Genomic DNA, 25541 nt, shown 5'->3' on the forward strand with positions numbered 1-25541 from the left:
GGTGTACGATTGTCAGGTCCGTATAGATCTATACACAAGTGTCACGCTCTCCCTTCAAGAGACTCTGGTAATGATTTCAAGACTTAGTTGGTATTTAGATAAGTATGTGAAGTGTGTCTCACAAATGCTATATTGATGATTACGTGTAGAATAATGAAAAGTCCTTTTGTGATAAATAACTGTATGTATGTTCCATAAACTATATCTATTAGAGTTTATATCTTTGTTTTCTGAACTTGATAATATATTGCATATGATCCATAAACTATACATATTATAGTTTATTTGATTCTTTTCCGTATTGTATTCCGAACTTTGAAAAGTAATATATCAGTTCCATAAACTATACCTATTATAGTTTATGTGTATGTGTTCTACTGAAACGAAAACTTTTTTATTGTTAATAATTTGGCAAGTTTAAGTTGTAAAATCCTTGATACGGTTGTTCCGTGAAATTCCACATTTATGTCCAAATAGTACTAAAATTGATTGTAAAAATTATATTTGTGTTTAACAAGTTTTAAATGGTATTATACTTATATAAATATAATATTTATATAATTATGATTAAATAAGCAGTCTAATAAAAATTCTAGCCCAAGCCCACAACCAAACAAGGAATAAGAAATGAAGCAAAATTATCAATTCTAAGTCTGTTGAACCTTAATTATAATATATATATATACACACACACACATACACACATGTTTTTAATAACGACAACGATTGACAAAATATTGAAAACATTTAGATATTAACACAAAATTTCTTCTGTTACACTTGTATCCCCCCCCCCCCCCCCCTAAAACAGTGAAAAATCATAAAAACGTAGGGGTATGCACTCATTTTGTGTGTGGGTTCCCGGTTGGTTACGATGTGGTCGAGAAGACACTCGGGTTAGAACACTTGATTATAGCCATATCCTAATAATGTTAGACACAGTATTGTATTAAAATTAATGAAGTAATAGTTTAAATACTAAGTTAAAGTGTTAGATAACAATTAATATGTGGAAGACTTACAATTAACAACTCAAGAGTTAATCTTTGCAAAATTTGTTCACTGTGAATGTTGGTAAGAAGATGGTTCGAAACTGAGAGAAAAAGGTAAAGGATTTTGGATGCAAATGTGATTTGTGAATTGTGTTTTTTGTTTAAGCATATAAATATGGGAATAAATATGATTTGACATGCATAGGGAAGTGTATTCTATCTTATTAGAAGGTCTGCCACCACCTATAGTACTCGGCCATAAAGAAAATTTGATTTCGGTGCAAAGGATTCCCATCGAGGAGGTTTGCGGTCCGAGGATATTTGTGGTCATGATCGAGAACCTGATTTCTGTTTGAGAAGAGATAGAATCTGTGAATGTTTTCGGTGAGCTAATTTTGGTCCGAGGAGAATGGATCATGCAATATTTTAGTGATGATTTCCTAAGGAGTTTTTCTGCCCAGCTTAATGGGTTTGATTCTAACACCGAAAATTTATTTTATGGAGTAATACTACATATTAATGTATTAATGTATTATAATCAAATGACTTGATAATTTTGTTTGACAAGTTTGACTTTTGTTGACTTGTTTAGATTTTTGGTTTGACTTTCTTTGACTTTTATTAACTTGAAATAACAGGTTGTTACATTATCCTCCCCCCCCCCCCCCCCCCGATTAGAGGGAATTTCATCTCGAAATTAAATCTAAAGTGATACTCATGGAATAGGGAAAAGGTGCGGGTACTTTTGTTTCATTTGATCTTCCCGTTCCTATGTGAATTCAAGTCCCTGCTTGGCATTCCAACGAACCTTCACTATAGGTATAAGGATTTGTTTTGTTCTTTTGATTTCCCTATCAATGAACTCTACTGGTTGTTCTACGAAGTGCAGAGTCTCGTTTTACTTGATTTCGTCGAGTGGGATAACAATAGCCTCGTCAGACAGACACTTAATGAGATTTGATATGTGAAAAATGGGATGAATGTTACTAAGTTCATGCGGTAGTTTGAGTTTATATGCAACCGGACCGATTCTAGCAAGGCTATTGAATGGTCCAATGTACCTTGGATTCATTTTTCCTCGTTTGCCGAAACGTATCATTCCTTTCCAGGGTGAGACCTTTAACATGACACGGTCACCAACCTGAAATTCCAAGAGTTTTCGTCGTTTGTCCGTATAACTCTTTTTTCTGTCTCTAGAAGCTTTCAGTCGTTCCCGAATTGGGACAATCTTTTATGTTGTTTCTCTAATGATCTCGGGACAGGTTAAAGTAATGTTAGGTACTTTATTCTTGGCTAGTTGTGTATCACCCACTTCAGCCCAGCACAGAGGGGATCTACACTTACGACCATAGAGAGCTTCAAAGGAAGAAACTTTAATGCTAGTGTGATAACTATTGTTGTATGAGAATTCAATAAGTGGTAAATGGGTATCCCAGGCTTTACCAAAATCTATCACACAAGCCCTCAACATGTCTTCCAACGTTTGTATGTTTCTCTTGCTTTGCTCATTAGTTTGAGGATAGTACGCTGTACTCATGTCAAGATTGGTTCCTAAGGACTTTTGCAGTGATTGCTAAAACCGCGATGTAAATCTATTATCTCGATTAGAGATAATGGATATTTGCACACCATGCAATTGTACTATCTCTTTAATGTATGTCCTTGTTAACTTCTCCATTTTGTCAGTTTCTTTTATTGACAGGATGTGTGCGGATTTGGTTAATCTGTCGATGATCACCCAAATGGTGTCATGATCACCCGTTGTCCTGGGTAACATGGTTATGAAATCCATAGTTATCCGCTTCAACTACCATTCGAGTATTTCTGGATGTTGTAGTAAACCCGAAGGCTTCTGATATTCTACCTTGACTTTGGCGCAAGTTAGACACTTACCCACATAAGTAGCAATTTCAGCTTTCATGTTCCACCACCAAGATAGTTTCTTAAGGTGTAGATACATCTTGTCTGAACCTGGATGAATGGAGTATCAAGTTTTATAGGCTTCGTTCATGACAACATTTTTGTATCCACCAAACTTCGGTGTCCAGATCCGATTCATGAGATAACAAACTCCTCCATCCTTTATTTCCAAGTTCTTTTCCATCCCTCTTAAGGGTTCACCTATCACGTTTTCGGGTTTCAAGGCTTCCAGTTGAGCTTCTTTGATCCAAGCGGACATATGTGAATGGATTATCATAGTTAGAGACTTTACTCGGCGGCCCGAGTATTCTTTCCGACTAAGGGCATCTGCTACTACATTGGCTTTTCCGTGATGATAACGAATCTTGCATTCGTAATCATTGAGTAGCTCTACCTATCGTCGTTGCCTCATGTTAAGTTCCTTCTAATCGAATATGTGCGGGAGACTTTTGTGATCCATAAAGACTGTTCATTTCATACCATACAAGTAATGCCTCCGGATCTTCAGAGCGAAAACCATTACTCCTAGTTGGAGGTCGTGTGTGGTATAGTTGACTTCGTGGTTCTTAAGCTGTCTCGAGGCATAGGATATAACCTTTCCTCGTTGCATAAGAATGCAACCTAGCCCTTGCTTGGACGCAACACAGTAAACTAAAAAATCTTTTGTCCCTTCTTGGAGGGACAAGATTGGGGCGCTGCAGAGGGTTCACTTTAGTTTCTGGAAAGCAATTTCTTGTTTCTCCTCGCAGCTGAAGGCTACACCCTTCTTAGTCAAAGCGGTGAGTGGCTTCACAATCTTTGAGAAGTTTTGGATGAACCTCGTGTTGTAGCCAACGAGACCTAGAAATTGATGAATCTCTGTTAGAGTTCATGGGGTCGCCCAATTTTCGATAACTTTGATCATAGAGGGATCAACATGTATCCCTTCCTTGCTGACTAAATGACATAGGAAGTCCACCTTTCGAATCCAAAATTCGCACTTCGAGAACTTAGCATACAATTTCTCTACCCTTAAAGTTTCCAATACTTGACGTAAGTGTTGGCTTTGTTCTTCATTACTTCGGGAATAAACTAGTATATCATCAATGAAAACAATAACGAACTTCTCTATGTAAGGTCGACACATGCGGTTCATCAGGTCCATGAATACTACGGGCACATTCGTTAGCGTTGGGTATTAGATGTTGCGTCATTGGGCTTATTGTATTTAGTCCATTATGGACACGATTTTGGGCCTATCCAGTCGTCTTATTTATTAGGGTTTATGTATTTATAGTGCATGCATGCACCGTAGGAGGTTAACGCTTTTATCTTTGGAAATCATTTTGTAAACCCTAATCATGCCTCTAAAGTAGTAGTACTTTATCAAGCTCTTATGAGGCTTTGAAGCTTGAATCATTAAGCATATTTTGATTCATTGTCATGTTCTTCTTTGTTTTCTGTTTTTGAATCTTATCTATCTTTAAGGATTTTATCCTAACAATTGGTATTAGTGTAGGAGACAATGTAATCTATACACATCTCTTCTATTAAAAGAAGTTACTAGGGTTTCCATTAATATTGGACTTTGTTCAGCCGTCATCTCTATGTTCTTGAGGCTGTCTTTGTGATCTCAATATTACCCTAAATTTTTACACGTCGGATTCTTAAACAGGTTACGAGGATCTTGTTAAAATGTCTCATGACGATTCTCAGATCAATTCCATTAGTAGTATTGGGTCAACAACAAGGATTCCATTCTCTTTCCCAGCGAATATGAAGTCTGGGCACTTCACTTTGAAGATTATGTTCTAGGGTTAGAAGATAATGGTTATTTGATCTAGAAAGCTATCATTATTGGAGCTTTTATTCACTCTGGAACAAGAAGGGTGATTAAAATTCAAACTGATCTCAATCGACTTCTTCTTGATATCAAGGAATTTCCTCAGGATGAAAGAGACAAACTGCAGAGCAACATCAAAGCAATGAGAATCATCAGATTCAAATTGCAGGTTGATACCTTTCTTCTTGTTAGTTCTTGCAACACAACAAAAGCCATATGGGACAGGCTTAAAGATCTTTACTCAACAGATGCAGATCTGGAGCATTCTACTCAACGCTATTACTTTTTGAATTCGGTGCTTTTGAACAAAAGGCTGAAGAAAATCTTAGTCAAACATTTAATCGCTACAATCATCTTTTGAGCAGGATGACGAAACATGGCATTGGACGTGAAATCATTGAGCAGAAGGTAACGTTCATGAATGAGTTAAGGTCTAAATGGATGGTCGTGGTATCAACGGTGAAAGCTCACGAGCAGTTCCAAAATTACACCTTAGCAAAGCTGGTAGGTATTCTAAAGTCACACGAAAGCGAGGTGACTAAAGAAGCGAAAGTTGTGTCTAGCATGGATACGTTGGCACTGGTTACAAAAGGGAAGCAAGTTGTTGAGGATGAAGATGAGACTCATCTTTCTGACTTTGAGCTCACAAATGAAGAGTTCGCTCTAATGGTGTCGAATCCTAGGAGATTCTCAAAGAAGAAGTTTCCCTCCAACAAAAACTGAAAATGGCAGGGAAGCTACAGTTCAAAAAAGCGAAGGAGGAGAAAGTGAATAGCTTCCATAAGGAAGAAGAAAAGAAAGAGAAACAGATTGCAGATGATTCAGGCTATGACTGCAACTATTATCATGACAAGAATCATTTGGCTAAAGAGTGCATGTTGAGGCGATTGCATGAGAAAAAAAGAGGGAGAAAATGATGAGGGCTACCATCTTCGCAAGCTTGAGGAAATCAAGCAGAAAAAGGAAGCTGATAAATCGATGCCTACTTTGATTGTGCAGGCTAATAATGATGATGATGAGTTTGGTGGAGTGGAGGTATGGTCTACTGATTCAGAGGATGAAGAGGTTAGAAGGCCCACTCACGAAAAGAGCTTTCTGGCCAATGAAGTAGATTTGCATGTGGGTGGAAAGTGTTTTATGGTGACAAATGACATATCACAAATGCGAGGGTATGCAACAGATGGACGACAAGGAGAAGCCAATTCTTGCACAAATCAGCAAATTTGATCAGCTGATCAATAAGGTACATTCCATTCTTGAATAACTTAATGTTCCTATATCTAATTATGAAAGTGGATTAAACGATTTAAAATTCACATTTTCAAGTATAAGTGAAGGTTTGAAACAAACTCGCCTATCAAACGCTAACATAACCGACTAAATCAGCAGGGTGTCGTCAAAGAGTGAGGAACGAAAATTGTGGATAGAGAAGATTGAGTCTTAGATTTCTAGGTCTAGGGACGAGTCTATTTGTTTACAATGAGACAATTTAAAGCTTTTAAAAAAACATAACATTTTTGTTTGATTGCTAAGAGGCTTTATTTTAATACCACTCAATTACATTTGGATTATGACATTGGTAAGAAAATTCATAAAATGATATTGCCACTTTTGGAATCAAAGGAAGATGGAATTGATGCTGATTGTTTTCAATGTGAATCTATCGTCTCATCAAATGAAACCTTAGCTGCATATAGAATTGGACTAGACAAAATCGAATCATGCTAAGACAGTTATAGATGAAAATGACAAGTTAAAGATTAAAGCCAAAACAGTACAAAAATTTGATTCATTGAGTTCAAAATTGAGTTCAGACAATAAATTAAATGTTGAACATATTTCTGAATTCGATGAGGACAGTGAAATGAGTGAAATATCTGTAGAAGATGAGGCTGACTGCTCGTAGTTCCTTAAAAGCGAACCTGAAAAAGCGAAAGCTCTCATTTCAGAAAATTCAGTTGAATTCGCACATCTTTCTAAAAATAATCCAATAGTTCTAAAAGAAATTAAGACTGTCTCTCCAAAGGTCCAAATGTCACCTAACCAAGTCTTCGCAGTTAATGGCGTATCTAAAAGTCAAACTGTTGAACTAACATCCTTAGTTGAGGCTGATAATGTTGATGGGTGTGATGATTACTTTTGGTCCACCCCAATTGATAATGAAAATGAAACAATAGGCCTTCATGAAAAGACATCTTGGAGAGTAAAAGGAAGGATGTTGTTAAACCTTTAAATAAGGTTAATACTACATGTGAAAAAGGAAGCTCCAGTGGAACAAAGGATATTTCAAGTGAAACCTACTCAGTTCAAGAAAACACTCATGTGCAACAGACAAGGGCAAAAGCAAATGCTCATAAATCTGTTGAACAGTTCGCAACACAAAAACGTCAACAAAACATAAGGTACAACAAAAAATTACAGGAACGAAAGCAATTTTGGAAGTCAAGAAATCCAAACTATCTTCACCATGAAATGCGTTTCAATCCTCAAATGAACGTTGGATCAAATGCTAATTCTAAAAGCCAAACATCCTCTTCAAACACGAATCCAAAAGGCTTCTCATCTCGTAAGTCTCACAGCCCTCAGGATCCAAGACACACAATTCATCATAGATCTTCTGTCTCCAAACCCACCTATCCTTCAAATCATCAGTCATCTCCCAAAACCACCTCCTCGCGACACGATAAAGGGAAGGCAAAGTTTGTTTCAGAGTCCCACACTACTTTTAGGTCTAAGGAGGAAGAGTGAAAGTTTGTTAAAAATCAAATTAAAACAAACAAAAGCCAAAACAAACTAACTTGAAAGAAGCAAACCAAAAGGATAATCGTATTATGGTTTTCACAATAAATAAGAAAGACCAAACAACCCTAATAAAACGAACTTATATGATTGATCCTTCTATTGCTTATCCAGTTGATGTAAAAGACTCATGTGGACCCAAACACATTTGGGTTCCTAAATCTGCTTAATTTTTGCAGATTATACGTGGCGAACAGTTTGACACTGAATGGTATATCGACAGTGGATGTTCACGCCACATGACAGGAAGAAGAGAGGAGTTGAGAGAATACAGGGAAGTGAAGAATGGTGATCTCGTGAAGATTGGTAACAATGCACTTGGGTAAATCAAAGGAGATGCCATGATAACGAATGGCGAATTATCAATTCGCAATGTGACATATGTTGAAGGACTGCAACACAACATAATAATTGTTTCGCAGTTGGTAGTTGGTACTAGGTTAAAGGTCTTGTTTGACGATGAAGGATATGAAATTATCGAAAAGAAGTCGAAAAAAGTGCTGCTTAAATCAAAACACAAAGGCTTGATGTATCCATTGAATATCAATCTGATACGAGGGAAGCCTTCTATCTGTCTACTCACTAAAGCTGCTTTAGACGATAGTTGGTTGTGGCATAGGAGACTTTCGCACCTCAACTTCAACGATATCAACAAGCTAGTTCTTGGAGATCATGTGTGTGGTCTTCCTCTCTTGAAATATGACAAGGATCATCTCTGCGCCGCTTGCAAAATGGGAAAGCAAATCAGGAAAAGTCATCCAACTATAGTGAACATGAAGGTTATTGAGCCACTCGAACTGCTTCACATTGATCTTTGTGGCCCATCTTCAATCAGAAGTATTGGAGGTAAAAAATATATTCTCGTTATTGTAGATGATTTTTCTCATTTCACTTGGGTGTTCTATCTTCAGCAGAAATATTAAGCAACTCCTAAGCTCAAAGACTTTATCAAGCAGATTAAGTTACAACTACAAAAGGTGGTTCGAATGTTCGAAGCGACAATGGTCTGGAATTTAAGAACCAAGTGTTCGATGCATTTCTCACTAATAAGGGAGTATCTCATAATTTTTTTACTCCCTATACTCCACAGCAAAATTGGGTCGTTGAAAGAAGAAACCTTTCGTTGTGTGAAGCAGCTAGGACCATGCTTATTTCACATAACTGCCTCTTTACTATTGGGCCGATGTTGTTGCCACCGCTTGCTTTACTCAAAATAGATCTCTTTTTAATAAAAGATTCGTTGTCACTCCCTATGAAATTACCAATAAACGAAAACCTAACGTCAAGTTCTTCCATGTTTTCGGTTCCAAGTGTTTCATTTTCAATTCAAAGGAACAACATAATAAGTTTGATGCGAAGGCTGATGAAGGCATTTTTATAGGATATTCACTACGTCAAAATCATATAGGGTTCTAAACAAATGATCCAAAAAGATTGAAGAAACCTATTATGTTACGTTCGATGACAATTACTTAAAGAAGACACACACGAATGATAGTCAAACTAAAGAGATCTTTCCTCAATCGAACCAAGTGACCATTCCATCGGCCAATCTCTATGAAGAATTCATGCTTCTATTTGACGAACCTGAGAAGGCCATCACATCTGAAGGAAAGGAAGTTGATAATAAGGTACAAGAATTGGAGAAGATAATTGATGACGTTGTGAAAGACATGCACAATTAGCCATCAGCTGCAAATAAGCCTCAAAACATGAGCACTACACTCGAGGGGTAGAATTCTAACTCCACCGCAAGTCCTTAGGAGGAGCTTTTTGCTCCAAAAAAATTGAACGACCAATTCTAGGGGGAGGTTCATCATTACCATCAAGCTCACCTCTCCAAGGGGAGGATTCATATCCATTTGTAACATACGAAAGTCCAGTCGAGGGGGAAGAAGCGATTCCAATCTTTGAAACTATCTAATCATTCGAGGGGGAGAATATAGATGCGAATGATGATACGGACGTTCAATCAGAATTCAAAGACATGAATGTTGAACTGGATCCATCTTCTGATCCACTAATGAAATAGACCAAGGATCATCCAAAAACACAAGTGATTGGTGAATCATCTACAAGAGTTCTTACAAGATCTCAACTAAAAGCGAAACAGACTACTTTATTCTCTCAAGTGGAATACTGCATGGTTAATTCGTTTGTCTCCAAAATAGAACCTAAATCTGTCAATACTGCTCTTGATCACTCTTATTGGGTACAGGCAATGCAAGACGAGCTCAATGAGTTCGAAAGAAATAAGTTTTAGAGATTGATTCCCACTCCACAGGATGTATCTGTGGTTGGTCTGAAATGGGTGTCTTGCAACAAAATGGGCAAAGAAGACAATGTTATAAGGAACAAAGCGAGACTCGTTGTTAAGGGATATTTTCATGAAGAAGACATCGACTACGAAGAACTTCAAAATATTTCAAATGGATGTTAAGTGTGCTTTCTTATATGGAGAATTAGAAGAGAACGTATATCTAGAACAACCACCTGGTTTTGTAAATGAGAAGTATCTCGATCACTGCTATATATTGGACAAGGGAGTCTATGGTCTAAAGCAAGCTCCAAGAGCCTAGTATGAAACTCTCACTCGTTTCATTAAAATGTCTAAATTTAAACAAGGTTCGGTTGACCCAACCTTATTTAGCAAGAAACAGGGTGACCACTTAATGGTCGTCCAAATTCATGTTGATGACATCATCTTTGGCTCTATGAATCCTAGCTTAAAAGCTTAATTCATAAAGTTGATGGAAACTAAATTTGAGATGAGCTCTATGGGTCCGATTAAATTTTTCTTTGGCTTGAGTATAAGACAGGGACCAGAAGGCATTTTCATAAATCAAAAAGCATCCACGACGACCTTACTGTCTAAGTTCGACATGACGGGAGACTCCAAAGTGAAGGTTCCAATGGCATTCGGAATGAAACTAACACCATCTTTGGAAAAATCGGTTGTTGATATGACTCTTTATTACAAAATGATAGGATCTCTAATGTATCTAACAGCTAGTAGACCATATATATTATGTTTTCCATTTGTTATTATGCTAGGTTTCAAGCTAATCCATGCGAACCTCATATGGTGGCAGTTAAGAATATCTTTAGATATTTGAAATGAACCTCTTCACTCGATATATGGTATCCTGCGAAATCAGGTTTCTTTGTACAAGCGTTTTCAAATGCTGATCTTGGAGGATACGGGTTAGATAGAAAAAGCACAACTGGAGGATGCCAAATTCTTGATGGCAAACTTGACGGCTGGCAGTCCAAAAGCAAACATGTGTCTGATTGTCAACAGCCGAAGTTGAGTACATTGCTGCTGCATCTTGTACTTCTCTGGTCATATGGATTCAGAGTCAATTACGAGACTATGGTCTGAACATGAAGCGAATCCCACTCTATTGTGATTCCAAAAGCGCAATTCGGATCTATCACAACCCAATGCAACACTAAAAGACGAAACACATAGCACTGAGGTATCATTTCATCAAGCATCATGTAGAAGACGGCAACGTTGAGATTCATTTTGTTCGATCTGCAGACCAATTGGCTGACATATTCATGAAAGTCTTGCCGGAAGCATCCTTTTATAGAATACTCCAAGGCCTAGGAATGATGGATGTTGAGTCAGTTCCAAAACCACTTTCGCTTTCGAAGTAGCCCATTCGCTTTGGGGTTACCTGTTCGCTTTGGTTTTTATTTTTCGACATACGAAATAGAACGAACACTCGCTCTATTTTGTTTCTAATTTTTCCGGGACACGAATTGAGACGAACGTTCGCCCTAACTTGCGCCTCAATTTTTTAAGCGAATGCTCCGGGTCTGATTTTTTTTATATATTTTGTATACTAGGCTTTCTCGTTTCATTTTCATTAAAGCTTTCAAAAATACATAAATATTTAATTTGTTTATGTTTTTCTCTTTCAAATTTAAAATCCAAAAGTATTTTATTTTTGTATTGTTTCTTTCTTTTTTAGAATTTATCAAAATACAAAAATATTTTCTTTTCTTATTTAATATCTTTGTTTCTTTGAGTAACATTGCAGGTTTGATTGCAAAAAAAAATGATGGGGCAGGTATCATTTCCATATCTTTGTACTAGCTAAGTGTCCCTAGAAGCATGCTACTACATGTTGTACGAAGCCTCAATTGACTTAATCTGAAGCCTTAATGAATCAAATCTACCATTCATTTCTTCCAAACTAGGCTGTTAAATTCACATTAGTCATGAGCTACCTTACTCTTCTCATCTTGAGTTAAGATTTATCTGCTTGATCATATTCGCATAGCTGAGGTACATTTACTTCTCTGGAGCCACCTTCACTTTTCTCCATTTGCCTTCGTACTCATAAATGTAACCCTTGAGACTCTCAGCCATATTACTGAGGTTTATGGTTACGAAACATCTGAGTTAATGATCTTAGCTTCGTTCACCACGAACTGAGTGAAACCCAAGATTCAACTCACATAAATGAATTGACGGTGAATAATTAAAAGTTCTAACTTTCACCATGGAAATGACGTCGCTCCAATTTTGTGGATTGTACCACGAAATCTCTTTTTCTTTTTACTGATCTTTATGAATATTTCTAAAACCAAGACTTTTCTACCCATAAGATCCAGTTTATTTTTGAGATTTCTAAAATCACCCGGTCACTGAAATAATATCAAAGCTACTTGTGGTTATGGCTACACCGGTCACACAAGCACTTCATCCAACTTTCGTACTTATGTTAAGTTTCGTAATTTGGATTGAAGATGAAACCACCTTGTCTAGCCTAACTTTAAAAGATGCATTTCATTGTTTTTTAACAAACAAATGATCGTACTTCAACGGGAAACCACACAGACACTTCTTCGTCTCTCTTGACTTAGAAGGAAGAGATTTGTACCCGGGATCCATAGTTTCATGTCCTTATTGATATCACTTAAATCCCACATCTATAATTTTCTTTGTATCCTTATCTTTGGCTCACTCTTGCACGAAGATCTTTATGATTTTCTAAAAGTCTAGTTCATGACACTTATGGCATTTTTCAGTTTCGCAGATTCGCTATTATATGCACTTATGAAGTTTGTTTCTCAAAAGCAAAAGGTGATTATACATCTAAAAGAATACAAGGAATTTGCAACGTTGGGGATAAAATTTGATGAAAGTTTGTTTCTCAAAAGAGAAAGGTGATTATACATCTAAAAGAACACAAGGAATTTGCAACGTTAGGGATAACATTTGATGATGCAGAAATTGAAGATAAGATTTTCGAAATAAAGGCGTGTGGAATTTGAAATGGTTCCATTTCTCACGCCGCCTGATATCACCTGATACCCTGTCAGGCGCTACAGTTGTCACATCCCACTTTTCCAGGCATCAAATCAGGGATTGTCACACAATCGTCGTTTGGTTTTTCTCTTTCTCACATCAATCATATAAAAGTAGCTTTCAATCAACGATTCAATCTTTGCCACTCTCAAAGATTTTACGAACCCTAAAAGGCAATTTTTCTCTCAACGTTTCATCTTCTTCCCTGACCTAAAACAATGGCTGACTCTTCCTCTATTCAAGAGCAGTTTGCTAAGTCATCTCTCCTCACAATCAAACAGAATCCAAACTTGATTCTCGATTTGGCTCCATTCTAATATGACACAGTCATGTTGCCGATCGTCAGATGTCTGAAGTACTCGCCTTTGGTCATTGCCCTAACCAAGTTCGAGTGTATTCCGATGTCGCTACTGTCAAAAGCTTACTCTTCAGCATCCTACGTCAAGGAGGAGGAACAAATTACCTTTGAGGTATTTGAGAAGAAGACTTCCATCCCGAAGGATAGGTTTTGCTCTCTTCTAGGGCTTGCTTATGATGATTTAATGATAAAACCAGATTCGATCTCCACTACTTAAATCATCAACATGTTCTATCTGATGCGGTACATAGATCTCATCACCTCCATCACCAAGTTCAATAAATCTAATCTTCCTCTCCAATGGAATGGCCTGTTTACCATTCTCTTCACGGCATTTTCTAAACGGGTAACTGGTTTGAATTGCACAAGCAATTCCTTCATGATGATCCTCTATGGCCTCTATCATGGGATCAACCTAGACTATGGTTCTGTTTTATGGGCTCAACTTGTGCAAAGCATAAACTCCACTACTTGACACATCCAGATTTCATGTGGTCGACTTTGGACCATTATGGTACAATGCGCAATCGTGAAGCTCAACATACCAGTCATGGCAGATTCTCTGATGTCATCGATTGCTACATTTCACACTACCAAGATAACAGTTGCTGACAACTCCAAGTTTTCTTTCGTGGGTTCAATTCTTGTATCCATGTATCAGTGTGTGTCAAGTTTGAGCTAAATTATTGGGGAATAGAATAATCTTCAAGTTTCAAGACCCAGAGTCATCACTCCTAAGATGCAACATACTCTTGATGTAGCTGATAAGGTCAAGAAAGGGGGAAAATCGAAGCAACCGAAAGAGGGTCCATCTGCCCTAACTCAGACTACTAAAAAGCAAAAGACAAAAGGCGATTCTTCCAAACCTGCTCCATCTTCTCCAAATCGAAATCGAGTCAAGAAGCCAATTCTTCAGGTTCGCATCCCTTCATCCACTTCATCTGAAAGCGAATCTGATGATGCAAATCAAGGCGAATCTGAGGATGATGTCAACCAGAATGACCAAGAGGTAAATTTCTCTATTCCGCAATCACCCCTTCCACATCTATTCATATCACAATTTCTCCTTGCCCGCCTCCTATTTCTACTCAACCACCTTCTTCTGTTCCTATACCCCAACTTGCTTTTACTGAAACAACCACTACCACCACATGCAAACCTCCTGTCCATGTCAATCCATCTGATACGGGGGCAAAGACTTCAGCTTTTGCAACTACTTCTACCACACCTCCCATTTCTTCTCAACCTCAACATGATTCCAAAGACCTTCTCGGTGCTGATGGACTAGGTTTTGACTTTTTTCACTATAGTCCATTCTCGATCCAAGGAGATAGTGATGATGATGCCCTTGTCACTCAGAGGCATCTCAAAGATCTAAAATGCCAAGCTGGATTCTCTTCTTGAATCCTCTATAGCCTCCTCAAGCCAAGCATATTCTGAAGCAACTGTTAAGGGTATGCTCGACACTCTTGTGCAAGAACATGCGGCTAATATCGCCAAAGCAAACAATGTAGTTGAGGATTCCACTTTTTCATGTCAACAGGCGACCAAAAAATTCGATAAACTAGTCTCAGAAGCCAAGACTTTTATGAAAGAGCTCCACACTGCAGCTGAATCGAATGCTTCCAAAGAAAATGATGTGATTAGGAACCTGGGCACTTCGCTTCACACTGAACGGGAGCATCTGGAACAGCTTCGTACAGATATCACCACTCACAACACAACGTTTCAAACTTCCATTTCTTCTCGGCTTAATAAGTTCCAAGAAGACCTGGCGGTTGAAAGTAAGATAATGGACGACCTTGCTCTTTGAACCACTCAACTCAAAACTCAATCTTTCAAGCTCAAACAAGTGAACAAATAAACCGAGGAGCTTAAGTCTGAACGAGCAATTATGAAAATATGCGTAGGAGATGTCAATTTGCTACTCTCCAATCTCCTTGAAGCACATGACTCCATTCTGACCATTAGTGTTCACAGACACTTGGTAGGTAAGCTCCGTCCAACTCTCGCTCTCCTTAACAAAAGAGAAGGTGTTTCTGAGGCACTTGTCCCTCCGAAACAGGGGGAGAAGCTGAGAAAGTCCAAACTACAAAGGAAGGGGAAACACCCAAGCAAAAAGAACTGAAGGTTAATGTAGCTTCGGGTTCAACAAGGAAAGAACCAGTGGGCGATGTTGATAAAGAAGAAGAAAATGAAGAAAATCAACTGAAGTGAAAGCGAAGCAATGAAGAGCTGACCGAAAATGCTCGAATTGTGAAAGAAGTAGAAGAAAGAGAATGAAAAGAGAAAGACGCTCATGATACTTTGGAGAGCATAAAAATGCTCTTTCCATTGTTGACGTTGGAGCGAATGTTGCATGAGGCAGTTGAATTCCCAAGTGTTCACTGGTTGGAGTCAATAATTTCTTTTGACCTAGAAAACATGAAGGGTTCCTAGTTTGACATGCCAATAACACGAAAAGCCTTCGTTTTCCACTGCTTCAGCATGGGATACAAACCTATGGACAATTATGTTTCAGCATGGGATCGGTGCTCTTGGAGCTTTCCAAAAATGCCTCTTCGATTTGTCCGACAAACACTTGTTCTCCACGTTCTCCACGTCTTATTTATTAGGGTTTATGTATTTATAGTGCATGAACGCACCATAGGAGGTTAACTCTTTTATCTTTGGAAATCATTTTGTAAACCCTAATCACGACTTTACAGTAGCAGTTCTTTATCGAGCTCTTCTGAGGCTATGAAGCTTCAATCATTAAGCATATTTTGATTCATTGTCGTGTTCTTCTTTGCTTTATGTTTTTGAATGTTATCGATCTTTAAGGATTTTATCCTAACAGTTAGACCAAAGGGCATCACTATCAATTAGTAGTGACTGTAGCAAGTTCTAAAAGCGGTTGTTGGAATATTATCCTCTTGGACTCATAGCTGACGGTTTCCTGATCTCAGGTCAATCTTAGAGAAGAAACTTTCTCCTTGAAGTTGATCGAAGAGGTCGTCGATTTGAGGCAAAGGGTATATATTCTTGATAGTGTGCTTATTTAATTCCTGGTAGTCTATGTACATGCGGAATGATCCATCATTCTTCTTCACGAACATGACCGGTGCTCCCTAGGGTAAGAAGCTTGGTCTTATGAATCCTTTCCTTAGAACTATGTTCAATTGGTTGGATAGTTCCTGCATCTATGACAGTGCTAAACAGTATGGGGATTTAGCTATGGGGGTAGCTCCGGGAATCAAGTCGATTCAAAATTCGACTTGGCGTTCAGGAGGAACTCGTAGGAGATCTACAGGGAAAACATCAGGGAAATTACAAACTTCAGGGATATCCTTGATGTTTTTCGCTTCTTGTGTCTTATCTACCACGTGAGCTAAGAAGGAACAATAATCATTGCGAAGATACTTCTAGGCCTTGACGCAAGAAATGATTTGAGGATTCGTACCGGGTTTGTTGCCATAGATAACGAGAGATTCGTTACTTGGAAGATTAAAACGAATGGCTTTTTTATAACATAGGATATCAGCATGGTGAAGACTTAACCAATCCATGACAATGATAATGTCGAAGCTTTTAATTGAGACCGACATAAGGTTAATTTGAAATGAATGGGTTGTTTAAAATAAGTGTGCATCCTATGTATATGTCATTTGTGCTCTCGGTCTTTCCGTTTGCCATCTATACGGTAAATGTGTCTTTTAATGATTGAGGATTTTGTTTTAGTAGATGTTTGAATTAATGGCTTACGAAGCTTTTCTCCGTATAACTATCAAAAGGAATGCATTCGTACGAATTGTTGAGAAGAAACGTACTGGTAACCACGGTAGGATCGGCTATCGCTTCCTCATGACCAATTGCCAAAAGTCTTCCTACACTGCTTACATTCTTTGTCTTTGGGCAGTCTCTCTTGAAATGCCCGATTTCACTATACTCATAATAGGCTTGACTTACTCCCGCGCCAGGGACTTGGGAGATGGGTTGTGTTGGTGCTTTACAGATATGGGCGGTGTGCCCCTTTCTGTTGCAGTTTTTGCAGTGCATTTCCCTACAAACTTCCATGTGATGGAAGTTACACTTATTACACTTTGGCAAAGTCCCATCATATCGACTCAAGGGTGCTGGAGTAGCAAAACCAGTGGTAGGAATAGAAGCAGGAATAACAGAGGGAATAGTAACAGTGTGTACTGCCACAGGTTGTTGCTTATTTGAAGGCTCTTGTGACGATTGCCCCATTCATTTGTTCCAGAACTTTTTTTTGTTGCATCATTCTTTGGGTTTTTTAGATACGGCTGGCATGGAGCCTTGACGAACTCCATGATCTACGAGTGTCTATGCTAGACGCTTGGCACTATCAAAAGTAAGTGGATTGGCAGCTATAACGTTTCCTTGAGTCGGGGGAGTTAACCCCTAAATATGCCTTTCAACCTTCTTACTCTCCAGGTTGACCATCCCGGGACACAGAAGAGCCAGGTCACTGAATCTGGCAGTATAAGCAGCAATATTAGAGTCCTTAATCGTCAGACCCCAGAGTTCCTGATCTAACTTTTGTATTTCACCTCTGGCACAATATTCTGCCAGCATCAGAACTTTTTAGGCTTCCCAGCTCATGGCATTGGCTACTGGGAGGGATAACGACTTGACGTAGCCATTCCACCAAGAAAGGGCCCTGTCCAAGAAGGTACATGCTAAAAATTTTACATTGCTTGTTTCAGGGCACATATAGATTTCAAACATCGATTCGGTTTTCTTGAACCAACGTGTCAGAGTAATGACACCTCTGGTGCCGTCAAATGATTTGGGTTTAGCATTCGTGAAGTCTTTATAATAGCACTCCCTTGGGTGTCCGAGACTTTCCCCATGATTATAGTTGTGGGAACCACTGCCAGCTCCACTGGTGTTAATTTGCATCATGGCGGCAGCCACGACGGCTGTTATTGCTGCTTGGAAGACAGTAGGATCATACTCTGGAGTTGGAGGCGATGGTGGAATTAGTGGATTGTTGTTGAAACGTCTATTTTATTTACATGGCGGTATCTTTTTCTATAAAGTTTAAAGAGGAAAAGATGATAAGTCCTCTATAATAGTTACGAGTCAGGTGACATTGAAAAAGATATATCTTAGTTCTAAACGTATCATCTCATGACTACTATAGTGTTTTGTGATTTACAATAGAAGTTTACTAATATAAGTAAACAATCACAATTTCAGTTTATGAAATTTATTGCAACACTTTTAAGGAATTATTATAGTGTACAGTATCACAACAATTGCATAATAGTAATCAAAGTACAACAAACATTACATTGATAAAGTATAGTTTTACATTCATGTTCAAATAAATGCATACTTGACACCAAAATGTATAGCAAAAGTTAAAAGACATGAGTCTATGAAGCTCCATCTTCTCAAAACCTGTGGATACTTGTTTACTGATTTCCTGAGAATACAAATAGTTTTGAAAAGAGTGTCAACAATTAAGCTGGTGAGTTCATAAGCATGTTTGTAATTGAAATCTGTCATTTGTTCCTTGAAAATGTAAACATGTTTTCCCAGAAACTTCAATATTTTCTCTTGTAATGTGGTGTAGTCTTAATGCCTTAAGATCAAAACGTGTAAATGTTATTGTACTATGAAATAGTATAATGTAGTTTTAATTCAAATAAAACCATGAAAAGTATGTTTTCTCTGCACTGGAATAGTATTTTGTATTTGTACTTGTATGACAACTGTGTAATTGTAAATGTCTGGATTCACAAGCTGTACTCGTAAAATACTATATTATAGTTTTATTTTTTTAATAAAACTATGTGAAGTTGTTTACTTATTCATACACTAATCGTTTTATTCAATACAAAATTGTGAGTTATCATAACCATGCTTGATGACCTAAGATGGCCTGAACACAACGTTCTTCAGGCATCGCAATCAGTACAACATTTGTCACCCTAGGCCTTCCGGCCTAACTGTAGCGAATAATTAAGGTGCAGGATTACCAGTCCCGTATAGATCTATACACAAGTGTCACGCTCTCCCTCCAAGAGACTCTGGTTATAATTTCAGAGCTTGGTTGGTACTTAGATAAGTACGTGAAGTGCGTCTCACAAATGCTATATTGATGGTTATGTGTAGAATAATGAAAAGTCATTTTGTGATAAATAACTGTATGTATGTTCCATAAACTATATCTATTATAGTTTATATTTTTGTTCTCTGAACATGATAATATAGTGCATATGATCCATAAACTATACCTATGAGAGTTTATTTGTTTCTTTTCCAAATTGTATTTTGAACTTTGAAAAGTAATATGTAAGTTGCATAAAATATACGTATTATAGTCTATATGTATGTGTTCTACTTAAACGAAAACTTTTCTATTGTTAATAATCTGGCAAGTTTAAGTTGTAAAATCCGTGATACGGTTGTTCCATGAAATTCAATATTTATGTCCAAATAGTACTAATATCGATTGTAAGAATTATATTTTTGTTTAACATGTTTTAAATGGTATTATACTTATATAAATATAATATAATATAATATAATATAATATAATATAATATAATATAATATAATATATATATATATATATATAATTATGATTAAATAAGCAGTCGAATAAATAATTCTACCACAAGCCCACAACCAAACAAGGAACAGGAAATGGAGCAAAATTATCAATTCTAAGTCTTTTGAACCTTAATTATAATATATATATGTTTTTAATAACAGCAACGACTGACAAAATGTTGAAAACATTTAGATATTAACACAAGATTTCTTGTGTTACACTTGTATCCCCCCCCCCCCCCTAAAACAGTGAAAAATCATAAAAACGTAGGGGTATGCACTCATCTTGTGTCTCGGTTCCCGGTTGGTTACGATGTGGTCGTGAAGATTCTCGGGTTAGAACACGTGATTATAGTTGTATCCTAATAATATTATACACAATATCGTATTTAAATTAACGAAGTAATAATTTAAATACAAAGTTAAAGTGTTAGATAACACTTAATATTTAAGAAGACTTACAATTAACTACTCAAGAGTTAATCTTTGCAAAATTTGTTCACTGTGAATGTTGGTAAGAAGATGGTTCGAAATTGAGAGAAAAAGGTGAAGGATTTTGGATGCAAATGTGATTTGTGAATTGTGTTTTCGGTTAAACATATAAATATGGGAATAAATATGATTTGGCATGCATAGGGAAGTGTGTTCTATCTTATTAGAAGGTGTGCCACCACCTATAGTTCTCGGCCATAAAGAAAAATTGATTTCGATGCAAAGGAGTCCCACCGAGGAGGGTTTGCGATCCGAGGATGTTTGCGGTCCTCATCGAGAACCCGATTTCGGTCCGAGAAGAGATAGAATCTGCGAAGGTTTTCGGTTGGTTGATTTCAGTCTGAGGAGAGTGGATCATGCGAGATTTTGGTGGTGATATTGTAAAGGGGTTTTCGGCCTAGCTTAATGGGTTTGATTCTAACACCAAAAATTTATTTTATGGAATAATACTACATATTAATGTATTAATGTAGTATAATCAAATAATTTGACAAGTTTGACTTTTGTTGACTTGTTTAGATTTTGGTTTGACTTTATTTGACTTTTATTAACTTGAAATAATAGGTTGTTATAGTAGTCCGGAGCACCACGTCTATGCTACCCATGACTCGCTGACTGAACTTGCCCCAACAAATTGTGGTCTGACACTTCATGCCATAAAGCATCTCAAAGGGAGGTCGATTAATACTGGCATGGTAGTTGTTGTTGTATGATACCTCAACCAATAGGAGATATGTATCACAACTCCCCCCCCCCCCCCCGAAAATCCTAGATACGTGCCTGAAAACATAATCTCTAGCGTTCGGATAGTCCGCTTACTCTGTCTAACAGTCTATGGGTGAAAAGTCGTGCTGAAGTGCAGTCGAGTACCCAACTTCCCATGACACATCACCTCCTCTCGGATGTAGATGTCTGCCAATTTCTCTCCCGGGATACTCTCTTAGATATGGATAAAATGCGCACTCCTGTTTAGTCGATCCACACTGACTTAGATTGAATCCACCCCCTGTGATGTCCGCAGTAACTTCATGATGAAATCCATTGTGATCTCTTCCCATTTTCAAATGGGGATATCCAACGGCCCCATTTTTCCTTGAGATCTCTAATGCTTGACCTTGACTTTCCGGCAAGTCAGGCACCTCTCCACATATCAAGCCACATCTCGATTTATGTAGGGCCACAACTAATCAAGTCGAATGTCTCTTTACATCTATATCGCTCCCAGGTGCATGCATGCACCGTGTTTCATAACATTGGAAATTTTTTTGTAACCCTAAACATGCCTCTACAGGAGCAATTCTTAATTGAGTTCTACTGAGGCTGTGGCTTTTAATCATTAAGCATATTTTGAATCATTGTCTTGTTCTTGTTCTTATTTATAATCTGTTTTGAATCAAATCAATCATTCAAGGATTAATATCCTAACAGATATTTATTGGACTTTTTGGTTGAAGGCCCATGAAGGGGGTTTGGGGCCAATTTGAAAAATTGGGCCATCTTTGGGCCTTTAATGATAATTTTGGAAATTTGGGCTTTTTGGACATTTGGATTGGGCTTTGGCCTTGGTCCAAGTTAGGGAAGGCTAAAAAGCTCTTTTACCCTAGTTTGGACTCTTAGTGTGAGTCGGGATCCAATTATTAATTGGATGTTGCTTTGTGATAGCGTAGGGATTTTAGCAGGCTAGTAACCATGGATTATTTTTTGAGATTCAACAATACGAGGTGAGTTTCCTTACTATGTTTAGCGGGTCTAAAGCACCAATGCCAATCCACGATCAATGATGCTAGGATACTATATGTATGTGTGACTCTTGTATATGTGTATGCTTATATGATTTGTATGTTGGGTAGAGCCCGTTATGTGAGTTTGGGCGAGGGCCGTTATACTCAATGGGTGGGGCTCGTTATACGAGTGTGGGCGGGGCCCGATACACTTATTAGGCGTGGCCCATTATCTGTTTATTTATGTATGGTATGTGGTATGTTGGAGAACTCACTAAACTTTGTGCTTATAATTTTGGTTTATGTTTCAGCTGCTTCGGGTTCAAAAGGGAAGAACTCGGGATGATTTGAAAGCATACACCACTCGATTCCGCATTTTGGGATTTAGTCTAATGATTGATGATGTATTGATACAATTTGTTAATCTTGGTTTTATGACAATGATATGGTTACTATTTAATTAATCTAAAAATAAAAAAATTATGTATCTTATTTTTGGGATGTTACAGAAAAATTGCAAGAAAAACAAATAATAACAATATTGAAACTATTAACATTAGGTTTTCTTTTAATTTTTTTTTATTGCATTATAACAATTATAAATTAGACTATTTGATAACCCCTAGATGTAATTATTTAGATTTCATTTTTTGTATCGACTTGTATTCAACACTTCAACACATTTGATACAAGCACTAAACAACATCCGAACGAATGAAAAGTTCCAAAACAAACTCTGAACGGTAAAAATATATGAATACATAAAATGTTGAATTTATTCAATGTCAAATCGTTAAGTTTTATAAAACAACCCCTTTGTTGAATGATATGATGTTTAAACTGTCACAAAGATCGAATTGAATTTTAATTTCTATCAAGTTATTTCTTTCAAAGGAAAGATTTTAAAGATTTTTTTAGTATACTTTACATGTCATCCCACTTTTTGGATGCTTTTTTTTTTTCATGTATATAAACCCTATAGGCTCTTGGGAGAAAATTACAAACGCCTTTGACATATACAGATATACAAATCTTCTCCCATTGGTTAGTCATATTTTTGATTATTTGTGTACTAACTTTCCTTAGCACAAAAATTAATATCTTAGTAAAAATACAGAAAATGTTTTTTTACGACAAAAAGGACACAAATAAGTAAAAACTTGAATCATATATCTATAATGTTTTATAGTGTTTTCAGGCTTTTAAACTCTCTAGACACTAGAATGAGTAGTGGAGACTGGATATGTGGTGCATGTGAGCATTCGAACTTCAAGAAACGTGATGCATGTCAAAGATGTCAATGTCCCAAGTTCGCTACAGCCGCTGAGATTTCAATGCATGCAAACAAATCACAGGTGCTGGCGGGTGACTGGTATTGTTGTTGTGAGGCACACAACTTTGCCAACCGAACTGAGTGTTATAGGTGTGGTGCACACAAAGAGTATATCATGATGATGACATATGCAACATCTAGCTATCCTTACGATGCTAGCATTCTTCCAGGAGGGAAAAATGGTGATTGGATGTGCAACAGGTAAAATATAATCACACATATATAGACCATAAAGGTTCAAATTAACAATTTGTTTGTATATAATATTTTTGTTAGGATTCTTATTGATATACCAATATTTTTATTTTTCTGAACAGGTGTAGAGGACATAACTTTGCAAGTAAAATGGAATGCTATAGATGCAAATCACCAAGGGAATAGGAGTACAAGAAGTGTTGTAAATGGAAAATATATTTGTGCTCCTAGAATGATATGTGTTTTCTTGTTTTCGCCTTAATAATTAATGAAATGTATGCAATATTACATTATCTTTAGCATTTCAACACGTGATTAGCGTTAAAATTATGGATTATAAGCTGGCGAATAAGAGAATGAGCATGTAGAATTATCTTGGACCATTTAATTTTAATGGTATATATATATATCCATAAATTAACAAATTGGGCTAGCCGACTTGGCTAACAAAATGTTTCTAACAAAGAGGTCATCAGTTTAATTTACTAACTCGTTGTTCTAAAAAAATAAGTAAAAAAATCTATCCATAAACCACAATAATAAGTCATTAATTCTAGATATTTTATGAGAATCTTCATTCATCTAAGTAGATTAAATAAAAAGGTCAATGACCTAGCGGTATGGAGTGACTATCCCATATGAGAGTTCAGGGGTTCAAGTCTTGGTGAAAACATAGGTGGTTATTTAGCAGTAGATTAGGTAGTTTGCCGTTTAAAAAAAACTAATCAAATTATTTAATATTTAATGTTTACATTGTAATATCTCCTTAAACGATAATTTTTTTAATGCATAACAATTTATGTTTTAAAATGTTATAGTTTACAATTATATAAAACATAAACTGCTTTGTATGGAGAAAAACTAATATATAAGAATCATTTTCCAATAACAAAAAACTAATATAATGACTAAACGGCAACTTTATTGATGTAACATCGTTGTCATTTTAATTTTGGACATCTAGCTACACTCTCATAAATTGTTGTGTTCTTCTTTTTGAAATGGTAAATAATTTAAATATCTCTTTTGCTTGAGATTTAACTCACGATCTACTAATTAGTTGTTATATTTTGAACCTGATTGTTAGCCAAATAGGCTAGATCCAACTTATGAGATCTTTCGGTAGCTATATATAACCACATCAAAAACATTCGTCAACACTTGCAAAGTGGTTGTGAACTTGTTTTGTAATATTAACCACTTTTCTTCTTTGTACTCTCTGATAACATTTTTAGAATTTGTAAAATATAAAATAGAATGACAGTGGTAGAACCACCAAAGATATTACATTAACCTATATTACTTTTCTTCTTCGTAGTCTCGATACATTAACCTATCATTCTTTAGAACAACCAAAGATATTACATGGACCTGTCTTTAAATTAGGCATATAAAAACGTATGCCTAACAGCCTAAGGCGATTTCGAATCAAATACCATATATCACTAAAAAACCCCTAAAGTCTAAATAAGTAAAAAGATGAAAAGTAGAAACGAATATTCTGAAATTCAAAAGCAGCGGCTATTTGCCGCATCACATGAATTATTGTTTCAAACCCCATCTTCCCTATGACTTGGAATATTCATCTTGTCCGAAGGATGCTGACTAGGATTCTTGGCTATCCAATCCTAGGATGACAACGATGCAACTGAGTCCCCTGCTTCGAATCAAGTAAAGCTTGACATGTCAGCAAGATATTGACCAATTATGGCCTCAAGTGGGAACCTTTATAGTGACCATTTTACGGTCCTGCGTAGAAGTATATTCTTATTTCGCGAATTTCTAGATCTTGAAACCCCATAATTTCTCATGTACCCACAAGGGAGATATATAATAAGTTTTTCAAAATATCCGAAAGATCGTATTTGACGGAAGGTGGTGTTTTTTATTTATTTATTATTTTCAACATAACTGTGACCAATGCTTACCGGATAATAATACACAATATGATTAGGTGTTTGGGATTATTTATTTAAAACAACTTATGTTTTTCAATAAAAACGTATATTAATTAGTTAT

At 36.8% G+C, this 25541-nt stretch overlaps 1 protein-coding gene across 1 annotated transcript; it reads left to right on the forward strand.

The window, feature by feature from the left end:
• The first annotated feature begins 18120 nt into the window (after window positions 1-18120).
• On the forward strand, window positions 18121-23815 carry LOC111887227 (uncharacterized). Its single transcript, XM_023883393.2, has 4 exons — window positions 18121-18258; window positions 22977-23038; window positions 23193-23528; window positions 23645-23815. The coding sequence occupies exons 1-4, from the start codon at window positions 18121-18123 to the stop codon at window positions 23706-23708; spliced, it is 600 nt and encodes a 199-aa protein (XP_023739161.1). The 3' UTR covers window positions 23709-23815.
• The last annotated feature ends 1726 nt before the right edge of the window (window positions 23816-25541 follow it).

The sequence above is a fragment of the Lactuca sativa genome, chromosome 5 (assembly GCF_002870075.4).
Source record: "Lactuca sativa cultivar Salinas chromosome 5, Lsat_Salinas_v11, whole genome shotgun sequence".
Classification (NCBI taxonomy): Eukaryota; Viridiplantae; Streptophyta; class Magnoliopsida; order Asterales; family Asteraceae; genus Lactuca; species Lactuca sativa.